Source organism: Apodemus sylvaticus, chromosome 4 (genome assembly GCF_947179515.1).
Source record: "Apodemus sylvaticus chromosome 4, mApoSyl1.1, whole genome shotgun sequence".
In the NCBI taxonomy this organism is placed as follows: domain Eukaryota; kingdom Metazoa; phylum Chordata; class Mammalia; order Rodentia; family Muridae; genus Apodemus; species Apodemus sylvaticus.
The window spans coordinates 26,402,870-26,419,388 of record NC_067475.1 but is presented as its reverse complement, the minus strand read 5'-3'; the positions used below and the strand labels follow the sequence as shown (position 1 = coordinate 26,419,388).

General features: G+C 36.7%; 1 protein-coding gene across 7 annotated transcripts in view; it reads right to left on the bottom strand.

Moving 5' to 3' along the window:
* Bank1 (B cell scaffold protein with ankyrin repeats 1) overlaps positions 1-16,519 on the bottom strand; it is a 274,298-nt gene that overhangs the window by 193,203 nt on the left and 64,576 nt on the right. For all 7 annotated transcript variants that reach the window (XM_052179174.1, XM_052179172.1, XM_052179173.1 and 4 more), the window contains one exon: positions 7,167-7,318. In XM_052179174.1, the coding sequence (XP_052035134.1) occupies positions 7,167-7,318 (152 nt within the window). The remainder of the gene's footprint in view (positions 1-7,166; positions 7,319-16,519) is intronic.

Genomic DNA, 16,519 nt, shown 5'->3' with positions numbered 1-16,519 from the left:
TCTCTCTCATAAGCAATACAATTTAGTATTATACTCTAAAAACTGTTATCGATTATCTAATTTGCAAATCCAAATTATTCCTTATATTATGTTATCTGATGCTGTGAAAAGTAAAATATCTTGTGATTTTTCTCAGATATCATCTCTCAAAAAGCTCGTGTCATTATAAATTCATCCTAACAATAGATAGCTAACTCACAGATACACCTTCATGATATATTTATTAAAATCCATCAATTTAAATTTTTCTTACTCTAGTGTTATTGCTTTAAGCAAAATCACACACTAGTAAAAGTTCTATCTTCACGGGGACTACCAAGGCCTTCTTACATGTGGTATGCAATGCTATCAATCTCTCAGGTCCACTTTAGGCATTCTTCATCATAGTGGTAGCATTCCAAATATTTGTCCAAGTCTGGTTTAAACTTCTCTTTCCACGAGAGAACAGATCCCACCTACAAGGAATTACCATTATAGCAGCTTTTGCTCCTGCCCCTGACATGTAACATGTCGACTTATAAGGAACAGGGACATATCTGCTCTTCACGTGTCCTTGTATCTCTCCCTTCAACCCAGAATAATGGCTTTGCATTTCATTTTGGTTCTAGCCCTCACTAGCCGTTGTTGAAAGTTCTTCAGTGTTCTTTTCAATGCCCGCATCACTCCCTCTTTGACTCTGGAACTGGTAAGCACGGCTGTGCTCTCCAAAGATGTTATTCTCAAAGATCTCTTCTTCTCATTTACGAGCATTCCTACATGTGACACTTCTTATGCACCAGAGTCCTGCCATAAAAGAGGGCAGGTGCCACCTTTCAACCATTGCAGCAAAAAGTTCCAAGGAGAAGACACCCTAAGTGCAGTACCTGCGTCTCCATTTGTACCAAGGTTGGCTTTCTGGGGTTCAAGACCCTCACAGACACACAGGACTTAAAAGGACTTTAAAAAACATTAGCTTCCAAAGTGGTGGTACCATCTTACAACCCCACCAGCAGTGGAGGAGTGTTCCTCTTTCTCCACATCCTCACCAACACCTGCTGTCTCCTGAGTTTTTAACCTTAGCCATTCTGACTGGTGTGAGGTGAAATCTCAGGGCTGTTTTGATTTGCATTTCCCTAATGACTAATGATGTTGAGCATTTCTTAAGGTGCTTCTCGGCCATCCAAATTTCTTCAGGTGAAAATTCTTTGTTTAGCTCTGTACCCTATTTTTAATAGGGTTATTTGGTTCCCTGGGGTCTAACTTCTTGAGTTTTTAGCCCTCTGTCAGATGTAGGGTTGGTGAAAAATCTTTTCCCAATTTGTTGGTTGCCAATTTGTCCTTTTGACAGTGTCCTTTGCCTTACAGAAACTTTGTAATTTTATGAGGTCCCATTTGTGAATTCTTGATCTTAGAGCATAAGCTATTGGTGTTCTGTTCAGGAACTTTCCCCCTGTGCCCATGTCCTCAAGGGTTTTCCCCAGTTTCTTTTCTATTAGTTTCAGTGTGTCTGGTTTTATGTGGAGGTCCTTGATCCAGTTGGAGTTGAGTTTAGTACAAGGAGATAAGAATGGATCAATTCGCATTCTTCTGCATGCTGACCTCCAGTTGAACCAGCACCATTTGTTGAAAAGGTTATCTTTTTTCCACTGGATGTTTTCTGCTCCTTTGTCAAAGATCAAGTGACCATAGGTGTGTGGATTCATTTCAGGGTCTTCAATTCTATTCCACTGGTCCACTTGCCTGTCACTGTGCCAATACCATGCAGTTTTAAACACTATTGCTCTGTAGTATTGCTTGAGTTCTGGGATACTGATTCCCCCAGAAGTTCTTTTACTGTTGAGAATAGTTTTAGCTATCCTGTTTTTTTTTGTTATTCCAGATGAATTTGAGAATTGCTTTTTCTAACTCTGTGAAGAACTGAGTTGGGATTTTGATGAGGATTGCATTGAATCTGTAGATTGTTTTTGGCAAGATGGCCATTTAAACTATATTAATCTTGCCAATCCACGAGCACGGAAGATTTTACCATTTTCTGAGGTCTTCTTCAATTTCCTTCTTCAGAGACCTGAAGTTCAAGTCAATCTGGCAGTTCCTCAGAAAACTGGACATGACACTTCCGGAGAACCCTGCTATAGCTCCTGGGCATATACCCAAAGGATTCCCCATCATGTCATGCAATAAAGACACATGCTCCATTATGCTTATAGCAGTCTTATGTATAATAACCAGAAGCTGGAAAGAACCCAGATGTCCCTCAATGGAGGAATGGATACAGAAAATGTGGTATATTTATACAATGGAATACTACTCAGCAATTAAAAACAATGAATTCACGAAATTTTTAGGCAAATGGTTGGATCTGGAAAATATCATCCTAAGTGAGGCAACCCAATCACAAAGGAATACATATGGAATGCAATCTCTGATAAGTGAATATTAATTAGCCCAGAAGCTCTGAATACCCAAGGCACAATTAGCATAACAAATGACTCCCATGAAGAAGTAAGGAGAGGGTCCTGATCCTGGAAAGGCTTGATCTAGCATTGGAGGGGAGTATCAGAACAGAGAAAAAGGAGGGAGGTGATTGGAGAATGCGTGGAGAGAAGAAGGTTTATGGGACATATGGGGAGGGGGGAACTGGGAAAGGGAAAATCATTTGGAATGTAAACAAAGAATATAGAAAATAAAAATATATAATTAAAAAAAGCATTGGCTTAATAGTTTGCTGTCATTGCCTTGAAATGCAAACTATTCTGAACAAAGGGCTTTGCATTCGCATTCTGTACTGGGGGTTAAGCAGTTGGTTCTGTTGAAAGATGCTGCTGCTCTGTTAATTAGCTCTTCCTTCCTCTGCCTCCTCATGGCTATACTTCCTACCAAAGTCCAACTCAGATTTTATTGCATCCTCCCTCTAACTTTAACCTGCAAGAATTTTAGAACTTTCAATGGAGCTCAAACATATTCACATCTCCATCTGTACCAGGCCATTCCTAAGTCAACTTTTTTTTATCTTGTTAGGTCTCCTCATCCAAAATACTATGACGGCATTTTCATCCACAATACTCTGATATATCATTTTCATATCTTCTGAGCCTTATGGATATAGTGGATCCTCTAAAAATTAAAAATAAAATGTTTATAAAACTATGACGGTTTTGAATTGGAGATGCTAGGCTCTGTTACTAAACACCCTCCATGTGGGAGCCTTACATACATCTACAGCTCCCTGAAGTGAAGTGCTTAATCCGAGACAGAAGGTCTGGCTTTAGCTGCAGGGCTACATTTAATCCAAGGAGAAAGCATTAGGATATTCAAATATCATTAATTTGTTTTTATTGATTTTGATTTATTAGTATTATTATTTGCTTATTATTATTATTTTATTGATTGATTTTAGTGCTTCATATTTTGACCCCTGAGTTTGTGTCCTTTATTGGGGGAGTCTAAGAATTCACATATAAGTTATGATTGTTGCTACTTATAAACACTAAAGGTTGCTCTACTGTTCACAAAACTTAACATTTCATCAAAAGGACAGTGATTTGGTCTATAATAAAATATGTATGCAGTGCAGTTTTGATTGGGTCTTTGATCTGAAATTTAAACACAGGTAGAGGATTGCGAGCCCAGTAGATCACTATTAGTTTACTAGGGCTTTTACACAGTGGTCTATGGCTTATTCACATATTCAGGACTACTGTATGTTAAAAGATAACACCTCAGCACAGGTAGGCTCATGGGACTTGGTAAACATACTGCATGAGCTTCTGCAGTTAACACCAAATGTGCCCCATACTGACAGAGAAAGAATTAGAAGGAAGGGCCGGTGATACATGAAGGATCTTCCACACAGATAAAACAAGATGAAGGAAAAAAGCTTACTTTCAACTGCTGTGCTTCTGCAGAGGAGAGAGAGCCATCCTTACTACCTCTTTGACAGGGACTCACAGAAATAGCAGGAGAGGTAAGCGTTCCAAGAAGAGAGCTTCTGAAAGCTTTATGTAAGATGTGGGAAAGATGTTCATGGAATCCCCACTAAAGAGCTGACAGTGTCTCACAAAGTAAGTGAACACCGGACCACTGTGCCAACTTCACAGAAGTCTCAGACAGGAGCATGAGTTCTCCATGCCGCTGTTAGGCAGAAGGGATGGTGACTCATTTGTTGTAGGTGTACACCAGGAGACAGGATTTAACTTTAGTAGGATTGCTACTCTGGATAAGATAAGCTACTGTCATGTGTGCCTTGTGCATTATGCAATACATTGCACCTTCTGGTTTCCATCAACTCGACGTCAGTAGCAATTGTGATCATCAGAGATGCTTGCAACTTTTCTCAGGTTTTTCTCCTGTAAAAGAAAGGGAAAACTCTTCCCAGTGTTGAACCACTGTGGAGCCACATCTTTGAAATGTGGACAGTGTGCACAAGAGTTGCTGGTCTAGATATCATCAACAAACTCACGTGGATTTCGTCAGAAAGGTGACAATGGATGTGTCAATGGCTACTTTTGGCAGACCTAAGTAACACCTTATTCCTTCTGTTACTCTACAATACAAAATCCAGAGTAATGTGCTACAAAGTCAAATGGCCTGAGCAATAAACACATGAAAAGACTCTATACTAAAATAGAAGAAAGTATACAATCCTATAGAAACTTAAAGAAAGGCTCTATCCACCAACCAAAAAGCATGCATGGTCTGGTCAGAGACTCCCCACACATATAAAGCAGAGGACTGCCTTGTCTGGCCTCAGTAGGAGAGGATGAGCTTAATCCTATAGAGACTTGATGCCCCAGATCAGGGGGATATGGGGGACACTTTCTCAGCAGTGAAGGGGAGAGAGGATGGGGAAGAACTCTATAAGGGGGAACCAGGAGGGGAGCAACATTTGGAATGTAAAGAAATAAAATAATTAATTAATTTAAAAATACAATAATTTATTTTAAAAAATAGGCTCTATCAAGAAGCCAGTTTAAGTGTACACAGAACCCCCTACTTATTTGTTTCTCAAAGAGCTAGGGAATAATCCTTATAAGCAGAACAATGGATCGATACTAAAGAGAAAAATCACATTTTCTCCTGTTTTGAAAGCTGAACAAGATTGTCAAGGCTTATGGAATTGATAATCTGCGGAAAGAAAGGTGCTGGGAAAGGTTACACAGCAGAAGGATCGATGCTCCCCAGATCCTGGGATCACAGGCAGTGAACAGCCTTAAGCTCTGCCTCAGCTCACAGTGTACCAAGGCCATCTCTATAGATAAAGAGTGGACAGTGAGCTGAAATGCAGTAGGAGGCAGATCTACAGACCCAGCTTCTGTACAGCTAGAAGCGACAGGGCAGGCGTGATGCTGAGGAACAGCGTGGGAGGAGAGGCAGCAAATAACTAATTCTCTTCATAGGGAAGGAAGTCTGTGCCCCTATCAGACAAACAGTCATGTCAGCGTGTTAGAAATATAGAACTATGGCTTTCAACAGTGCGAAGTATGATGAATGAGGCTTCACTTTCAATTGCCTAGAAACTGTCGGGGATAGCACTGATAGGTTCTGGACATTTTAGGATCCCAGAGACATCTCTGTTGTCCCTTTTGAGAAAGGGCTTTGGTCTCTGCTCACCCACTACCTAGAAGACTTCCCAGAAATGAGGTGAGGTTCAAAGGTTGTCATTTCAGATCATTGGCATACACTCAACATTTTCCAGGGAAACCAGAAACACAATTCTCACTCAGCTGGAACCAAATGGTCTTTTCTGTGGTGCTTCAAATTATACTAAGATCTACTTACTGAGAGCCAAAGATTTGTCTGGGATAACTATTTTTGGTCCAAAGGATGAGATTATTTTGAAAAATTGGAGCATAATTCTGGATTTAAAATGCCTTAGGTGATCTCTTGACTTCTAAGGTTTTTTGTTTTTGTTTTTGTTTTTGTTTTTGTTTTTAAGTAGGATTCTCAAGACAGATTTGATATTGAAGTAACTTAACTTTATCAGGCCTGAAAGAATTCTATCCATATCCATAAACATAAGAAAAGCCTATGATGATCTATTGACAGGACCCCTGACGAGTCATCCACATAAGGAATGTCTGCTTGAGGACAACTGAAGCCTGCTATCGAAGTTCAATTTTCATGTGACTAATACAGGGAGGGTTTTTATAATACTCAAATTATACTGCTGCAGATATTTTTTTAAATCAGCTATTTAGACTCATTGCATAACTCCTGGAGAACTATTTTTACTCTGAGTGTCATTTTATTTCCTACTTTAATTTCATTTCTTGGAGACTAGATCACATTGCTTTTCTTACTGCTCTTTCCCCCATTTCTTCCATTGTTTCTGACTTTATAGGAGCTGCCAGCTTTGGCTAGTGAGTCCCTTTCTCCTCAATGTAAGTACCCATTCTGTTACTCTGTGGTAACTTGTCTTTGCCTATACATCTGTGTCTAGTATCTGGGAAGTACACAGTTCGAACTCCCAGCAAGTCTGTGGTAGTCTCTGAGTGGTTCTATTTCCTCAAGACCTGACAGGAAAGTGAAGCATTCATTGACAGACAGCATCAGAAACCTCCTGAGGTCAAGTCACATAAATCCACCAGCTTCTTCTAGATGGACCTTTTCAAGAATCTCCCATAAGGCTCTTTTTTATACTGTGGTCCTTTCCACCCAAGGAAACTGTAGGTGTTGAGATCCAGCACTGAGATCCAAAGTCTTCCACTGGTTTATTTTAGTTAGTCAATCCAAGAAAGGCACAGGGGAAGGAACGAGAATGCTTTTATATTGTTCCTTTCTCCAAACCCTACCTCTAACCATAGTTTTATTCCTGAGAGATTAATTCTTCCACCTTGAAGGATGTTACCATTCCATAATACATTTACAATTTCAAAATGGTGATCAAAAAATGATTTTAAGTTCCATTAAACAATGAATATTCCTTTAGGAAAAAAATATTTAATCTGCTTATTGTGAAATCAAGTTATTAAAAGTAGCTTTATATATCGTATGTATGTATCTTTCTAAAGTGTCAAGTCACACTTTATAAAAGTCAAGCATTTGTATCAAATGCCTACTAGGTGCTAGATTGTATTCTAGGTTCTGAGGACATAGATGTAAAAAAGAGCAAACTAAAATCACATCACAGTAAAACATGGTGTCTATGAAAACAACCGGGCCCTTAAACAAAGGCTAGCAGCACCGACCTCACATGGAATTTCCCCAGGAAGCACTAGTACTTGAGGCACAGATGGTCCCAAAGTTGCTACATTGTCACTTTCCTCCTGTCCGCTTGTGTCCTCGGGATATTTTGCTCTTGAGTCTGTTGGAATGTTGACCTCAAGGTAGTCTTCAGGACCTGGGGAAAAATTGCATGAATATAATTAATCATCATTCCATCCACTACTAAAAGACCAATTGCTGTGGAATAAATTTCATCAGTACAGGAAGTGAGTCTTGGATAGTTGAAATAATAATCTTTATTGTTAAAATAATATTTCTTGATTAAATACTATTATAATACTTATGACTAAGCCACACTAGTTTTGTGATTATATGTTCATCAGCTTGTCAAACGTTCACAAAACTTTCAAATATCACAGTTCTCTATTGCTATTAATAAACTTGCGGAATATTAGGAAGCTCATTTTGCATGACGACTATGAAAAAAAAAGTTCCCTTAGTACATTTAAGCCAAAGTACTAACTTGCATATACATATTCTAATTTTTAAGTACTAACCATAAGGAGGGAATGCTTATTACACCTGCAACTCCAGAATTTGCAAGAGGGAAAAGGCATGCTAAAAGTTCAGATCCAGCCTGGGTTACATAATGAGTTCCAGGGCAGGTTGAGCTAAAACATAAATATGAAACAATTATTAAGTAAAATAACACTACTCACTAAGTTTAATAGTGAGATGCATGGCTTGCTGAATGACTTAGTTCACAGCCCTTATTGCTCTTCCAGAAGACCCAAGTTCAGTTCCAACACCCAGCTCACAACTGCCTGTAACTCTAACTCTTACTCCAGGGGAGCTGACAACTTCTTCTGGCCTCCTTACACACTCACACATATGTGCATATACTTACATAGCTACATATGCAAAACATAAATAAAGAGTATTCATTAAAATGTTTAAGTGTTCTAGGAAAATAAGTGATTCAGTTCAAGTGAGTTCTTTATGGCAATTCTAGGAACAATGAAATATATTACTATGTATTTCAGAGTCTAAAGAGTGGTAAAGTGACTGGTGTTTGTCTTGTTTAACACGTAGCAGCAGTGTTGAGTCTCAATTATTCAAACATTTGAATTTTTGAAATTTCAATTCTTTCTCAATTGAAAGAAAGAAAAACGTGATGAATAATAAACCTATATATATATATATATATATATATATATATATATATATACACATATACATATATTAAAAAGACCTATTCAGTGTCTCGAAACCCAAAGTGTGTTTATTCAGACCATATAGCCTGAATTAGGATTTTTAGAATGAGGTCGCATCTGTAACTTTTAGTATCACCTCAAAGTATAACTCATACCCCCAAAGAAGGGAATGGCAAAAGAAAAAGGAATCTCTACAAAAAAATGGCCTGGGCAAGTAAAAAGAGCTTTCCTTTCCAGGATGGACTCTTGCTGTTGTGCTGAGGAATACTTCCGTGTTACCAGACAGGGCTATTCTGCCATTTTAAAGGCACATTGCACACATGAACAGTACCCACTCATCAAAGATGACTGACCACCCCCAACCCTGGCTGCTATGAGTGACTGCTATGTCTTTACAACCCCAGAATTTGTATCCTTTCTCCTGCCTTCAGAGAAGGTCAGCTACTCTTCCCAGTTTGCTTAGGCATTTTCTGACTCTAGTGATGAAAATTCTATGTGTCAGGAAACTCTCCACCACACCTCAGTCCAAACAAACTGGAAGAGTTGACTTCCTTCTCGGTAAAGTTGTTAATATATAAAATTGTAAAATTACTCTGTGACACCCTAATGTGACCCAACTCTTCTCATAGGTCTTTAGCAGACAGTTAAACACAGCTAGCTTCCATTAGGAATAGTGTTGCTGTTGGCATCTCTGCATTGTAGGCATCCTTAAAGCTCACTGTTCCTGGGATGAACACAAGCCTCGCCAGCAGGCACCTGGTCCCTTGAATGGCAGTTTATAGAACTTTCTCTGAGGTTGGTTGCTATGAGGATGAAGCTTTCAGCAAAACCACCCATCTCTAGGTAACCTGATGATATATGGTCACTATGATCACCGGGCTGCTTTGAACATTTTAATGATGCCTCAAGGGAGTGCGTGCTGCTTGAGGAACACGGGAGCCTCAAACACTGATGCTGCTTAGCAAAAAGGCATGACATAATTTATACATAATCACTCCAGCCTTTGGTGGATAGAAAAATTATCTTTATGCTCGACAAGCTCTGCTGACCGCTACATGATGTCATCTGCAGCTGCTCCGGGGTTTCCTGCCTCTAGCTGCTCTGGATCATGTCATAGCATGACATGCCCTAGTTAGGCAAGGAGGATGGAGAGCACCATAGTGAATCAGTAAACAGTATATGATAAACAGGAAAGAGGGTTGGGTCTCCATGAAGCCTGTGATTGGTATAGAATCTGTGATAATTAAAATGTAAGACATGTCATGATTGGTGGGATTGTAGACTAGCAAGGTGTGTCCTGGCTCTTTCCTAACTGTATTAGGAGCCTGTTAGCTACTCTTACAGAGATTTGGAAGCTTCTCATTTATACACTGATGTCATCCTTATCTCCAGCACTGGACTGAAAAGTCCCATTAAAATCACCTCCTAAATCAGTGGTTTTCAATCTTCCTAATACTGTAACCCTGTAATACAGTTCTTCATGTTGCGGTGACTCCCAACCATAAAATTATTTTCATTGCTACTTCAAAACTGCAATTCTGCTACTGTTATGAATAGTTATGTAAATATCTGTGTTTTCCAATGGTCTTAGGTAACCCCTGTGAATAGGCAGTTTGAGTCCATAAGGAGCACTACTCTACAGATAGAGAACCACTTTCCTAAATGGTCTTTTGTGCCCACTTGTTGTCTTATCACTGACAATGCAGAGAAGACCCTCATTAGATCTTCCAAACCCAGAATTGGCAGTATTGGTGAGGGAAAAAATGTTTCAGAGAACAATGCAGAGTAAAGACCATAAAGTGTCCAGAGCTCAGAAATTAAAGGCACCATAAGAAAGTAAAGAGTGGCTAAGGACAAAAGGACCAAATCCAATACTACTAAGAATGTGGTAGTATTGAAAAGTAGAGACTATGCAAATCCAAAGGCAGGATCTAAGACTATGAAGACTGAGAGTCCCCAAAGTTGGAAGTGCTATAGAGTTATCAAGGATTCAAGAGCTCCAGGTCTCAGTAGCCAAAATTCAGGAGCTGGAAATCTAAATTCTTAAGTGTGGTCAGCGTAATCCTAGAACAGTAAGTCAATGTTTAATCATCTACAATAGTGGCTTTCAACATGTGGGTTGCAAACAACTTTGGAGGTTGAATGACACTTTCATTGGGGTTGCCTAAGATTACCAGCCTATTAGATAGTTACATTATAATAAATAATAGTAGCAATAATATAGTTGTGAAATAGTAATGAAAATAATTTTATGGTTGGGGATCATCACAACATGGGGGATTGTATTAAGGAGCCTTAACACTAAGAAATTTGAGAACCACTTATTTAAAACATTATGTCTTTGACCTTGAAAGAATGAAACTATGTGACTCTAGTGCTTAGCTTCTGGGTTTGTGGCCAGTTATGAGTTCTGAACTCAAGACTGCCAGCAACCAAGGTGTTCATTTTCCATCTGTGCTTATCCTACCAGCTTAAAAGGGTATTAAATAATGAGTTACTCTAAGCATATCAGCTGTCATCTTCATCTTATCTTTTGTGCTTGCTGCAAGAAAACATCTTGACCATTACTAGCTAGCCTGTGGATAACAACATGTAATTGGGAAAGATGGAATTGGGAAGGACATGGACTCTCATCTAAGATCCTGGCCACTCCCTCTGGCCCATATGCAGATCACCTAATGTCAGTGATAAAAGAACAGAGACTATTTTAGTCCACTGGGCTTGCTAGTCCTTTGGGGTTCTGGCATACTTTCAATCTGTTTACTGGTTTTTTTTGTGTGTGCAAAATTAATATTATTCTCCACCAACAGTTGTTATAATACTAAAACATATAATTTTGGTAGAGATCTAAGGTGCTCATGACACATTTAACACATGGTAGAACATACAGCAAAGGGAACATGCACAGAAAATCCTGTGCTGTAGCAATGAAGAAAAGATCCCACATACTTTATGGAGTAGAACTTTCATAGTGCTCCTGATCACTTCCTCCATCAAGGTTTTTCATTTGCTATAAGTAAAAAAAAAAAAAATCTACTTCTGCTCCAACTGTGTGACTTGACTCATCTCCTTATTTGGGGACATAAGAACCTAGAACCACTTTGAAACTTGACATCAATCATTTCTAAACAAGGAAATTACCAGCTCCAAAATGAGAAGGAATATTGGTAAGGCTTTGAGAGGAGCCAATGGCAGACTTCAGCCACTTCTAAGAGCAATTGCATTTTGTTTTGCTTCATTTTTGTTTTATGAAAGTTGAAAAACTAGGGCACAAAGCCCCCCAAATTTCCAGATTTATACTAATTATGGTCTTGTTTACAACAGGGGAAACTGTTGTTTCTCTATCAATTTATTTCTCTAGCAATTTAAACCTGCTTTCTGAGAAATTTCATCGTGCCTTTGTGTACCACTCCCCCATTCAACGTTGCATGAAACTACATTTTTTAATTGATGAAAGAACTAAGAGGCAGATTTTACTTAATATAGTGTAAAACAAAGTATTCTATCACAGCAGTATAAAAATGTTGTTGTTTTGGAAAAGAATTTCCCTGTAATGTTGAATTATATAGAGCTATTTATTTATCTTAGGGATACAACAAAGAGAGATCTCTGTGATTGCAAATGGAAAACTGGAAGCTAAATAAGCAATAGGAAAACAAATAAAGTATGCTGTAAGAGAAAAGATGTCACTAATTAAATTCTATCAGATAATATTTAACATTGAGAAACGCTTTTTAGTATAACTTGAAAAATCCAAGCAAAAAACCTTTCATGCATATATATATATATATATGCATATATATATGGTAGACTAACCATTTCTCTATCAAAAATCATAGGAGTAATTATCTCTATATTCTAAGTTTTATCATATATATATATATATATATATATATATATATATATATATATACACATTGCCTCTATTAATAAGGCATTTGAAGACTGTCAGTCTCATCTTTCTACCCTATCATCTATCAAATCTATCATCTATCTGATTTTATATGTATATGTCTATATATATCATCAATTATGTATACAACCTTGATTTTTTTCTACAATGAAATATATTTTACAGAATAATTTATGGAATAAAATATGCACACTTATTTCAAACCAAGGAATGAATTGATCATGACCTCAGGCTAAATATATGCATCATCTCCTTCTAAAATATGCAAGTAAGACATAGATTGTCTAAGAAAATGATTGCTTTAGAACACTAGATATTGACATGTACCACTGAGTTAGAGCAAACACAGAACAGTTCTGAAAGGCTGATGGTAATCAGAAATTAGATGACGCCCAAGCAGAGTGAACAGAGCCCAAAAACATGATTGGAAAACATCATTTCAAATTTAAGGTTGGCTTTCCAAAACTAATTACTTTCTAAAAATAAAGAAACCCCAATGAGCTAGAGCTCCTGAGACAAACAAACTACACCAGTAGAGGTCCTAGGAAATCAAAGTTCATGACAGCAAATTAAAATCAGAGTTGTAACAACTCAGAGTACTGGGACTTTGCCAGATTCAACTGTTGTTTGGAAAGAAGCATTTTACTTCTGTCTGAATAAAACTTATGCATTTTTTTTCTAGACAAAATATACTTGACAAAAATGTTGGGCCTGGATAAGGTAACATGTGGAGCTGGCTATATTTTCTGATTTGTCAAAGTTAGCAGAGAAAGATAAAAAGAGCTAGCCAATGCTTCTCCACAGCTTAAGTGGGTTGTAGAGAATGACTTTTGATGTCCTTGTGTTTGAATCAGTATGCTCAGAAAAGCTGCAATAACAACTGAAACTTGACAATAATTTTCAAGAAAAGTATTGTCTGTCACTAAAACTAATCACTCCCTAGATCAATAATCTATCACAGAGGAGTCACCAAAATCAATACAAAGAACATTAACACTGGCAAAATTAGCTTTATTCAATGGAACATTTTAGAAACCTTGTTAGTCATTGTGTAAGTTAACTTTTCCATTGACATGATACAATACCAAAGATAAATACTTAAAATAGCTTTGTTCAGAGAATGCTCGAATAGAATGCACAAAGCCCTGGGTTCTAGCCTCAGTACTGACTAAATCAGGTATGGAGGCAGATGGATTTTGGAGCATCAAGAGTTCAAGACCACCTGTGGCTACAGAATTAGTACAAGGCCAGTGTAGACTGTATAACACCTTTATATTGATACTTCATGCTCTGATGCTCTTTTCAGTTTATCACAACAGACTGGATTTTATTTTGAATATACACAAAACTAATCCCCAATGTTGGATTATTGAATTTCAGTTGACCATTCAAAATGATTTGTAGATATTTTTAATTGTATGAGTTAAAAGCATCCTCTTCCATAAATTGTTGAGACAAACAGAAAGTTCTCTTCCTTTCCTAAAACATTTCAAAATTCTAAAGGAAAGAGAACAAGATCTTAAGACTCAAAAAAGCAGATAAAGTTAGCCTAAAGCCATAAGTAGCACATAACAGAAAAATCTTTTACAAAACTTTTACAAAAATAAAGAAAGAAATATAGATTTTTCTTCACTGAGGAAAAAATAAAACTTCAATATTGTTTAAGAGATGCTCTTATTTATTTGCTTCCATATAAACTCTACATGCCTAGGGGATATTTACAAAAATGTAATCTTTGGCTTATAAACACAAGTTGTTATAAATAATTTGTTTTATATATATACACATATATACATATATATATATCATGCAATTTGTATGTGTGGTGTATGTGTGAATATATAGTTATTCAAGTTAAATAACTTCTAAAGATATTATTATGAATGTAATATACATAAATTATATGTATAAATATAAATTATAAATACATAAGTATTTATACTTAAAAATATAAATTATAATTCTTAAGTATCTTAAGAATTCCAGTATAAATATACATACTTATCAAATATGAGTATATTTTTCTAATGAATCTCATATGTGATATTCATATGTATAGACTTTAATTTGCATATTATATGTCATACAAATTTACATACATCTGTATAAATATCCTAGCTACATATTCTACTACTACTTTACCTTAGACATTAGATTTAGATTTCAGATTGGTTTCCTCAACAGAACAATGACTAGAAGAGAAAAACTTTAATAGCAATCATATACATTTTCTCACTAATTCTTTCTCCATTATCTACAAAATAAAAAATTTACTATTTTGCTACATGTTGAACTTGACAGGTGCTCAATAAATATCAATAAAAACAATTGAGTTATCCTCAATATATGGCTATAAATGAACTCCCATTAGTGGTATCATAAAATGTTTGATTTCAAAAATATTCATTTTTAGATTAAAATACCTAGTATGTTCCTAAATAAAGAATAATGTAAAAAGAACCCAAGTCTCTTTCTTTGCTCTATATGTGAAGTATAAAAATATAATAAGTCAGTCCCCAGTACACTCTTCAGTCCCTAGCTTTTAGCCTTGTTATAGTTTCTTATCTTCTAGCACACAATGGTAGGGTAGAGTAAATATTACTAACATTTAGAAAATACTATCCAAATGTCTTACCAGCAAAGTAATTACTGCAACTAGCAAGTGCTTGATTAATAGCTAGAGCAGAACATGTCTAAACAAAACACAGATGATGAATCATGAGTAAACATTCGATTCCGATGGCTTAATCATAAAGGGTCCTTTTATCCCTGCTTTACAGTTCTGTGAAACTCAAGCTTCCAACTATCTTGATATATAGTTTGAAGTTTTGTATTATATTGAGTTAACAGAGATTAAAAGTCTACCTTTTCATGGGCTCTATGCTAGTGGTCCTCTGCTGCTATGGGTTTTGAATCTAAAGATCCAATGAAACACTGATTGAAAGTAGTTTATAAAACTATGCCTGTACCAGATGTAGACAGACATTTCTGTCACCATTATTTCCTAAATAATGCAGTACTTACAATATTAATTTAAAGATTGAAAGTGTCCTTCACATACTAGGGTTTGTGTGCATAGGACATATACAAACGCTGTATCACTTACATAAGGGGTGTGAAGAGCTTCTGATTATGATAACTCTGGCATTCTGGAGTCAACCCCCTGAAGGTACCAAGCTCTGCATCTTTAGAGTTTCTTCACTCTGATATTTAAGCTGATGTTCAGGAAAGCCTGGGAGTAATGCCTTTACTACAGCAGATGACTGCTACATTTTAAATGTACATAAAAATTACCAAAAAGAAAGGAATACACAAACAAATGTAGAAAATGAAATAAAACCAAATAAGAATTTATCATGATTCAAATAAAAATCTTTAAAAGAATTAGAATATGTATCATAAACTCGGGACCTTGAAACCTGAGCCTCTACAGTCTCAGAAAAAGTCATCTATTTAATAAATTATGTAAAGCAGAGAAGTACTTTAGGACAAAAGAAATCCCTTTGTAAAGTGTCAGATACCTGAACTCACATTCATAATTCAGAGTTTTTGAGTAATATACATTTCAAACAATCCATCATTTTAATTGGAATTCTAAAGTAATAATGAACCATTAATTTCAAGGCAGATATCCAATTCCTAAATGTTAAAGTTGTCACATAATAGTTTTTCAGAATTTAATAAAGTCTAAAGGTACAAAACAGCACTACTGGCCTTTCTCTTAAATGTATTAAGCTATTATTATACCTGTACTGTTGGAATCAAGTAACTATTGTTTAACTTAGGGGGAAAAATCAATGTAGGGTATCTTAGGTTTGCTGTAAAAAGACACAATGACCACAGCAACTCTTATAAAGGACAACATGTAATTGGCCTAGCTTATAGTTTCAGAGTTTCAGCCCATTATTATTATGGTGGGAAGAACGACAGTATCCAGACAGCATGGCACTGGAGGAGCAGAGAGTTCTACCTCTTGTTCCAAAGGCAGCTAGGAGAAGAATAGCTTTCAGAAAGCTAGGTTGCTGGTCTTAAAGCCACGCCCACAGTGACCTTCTTCCTCCAAGGTTACACCTGCTCTAACAAGGCCACACATACTCCAAGGCCACATCTCCTAATGGTGCCACTCTTTAGGCCAAGCATATTCAAATCACCATACGAGGTCTCTGAATCCTGTTGGTAACTAAAAAGTGTCCAGGTATAATTAGATGCTGAGAGGTATGGAGAATTTTCAGTATATTTTACAGGCAGT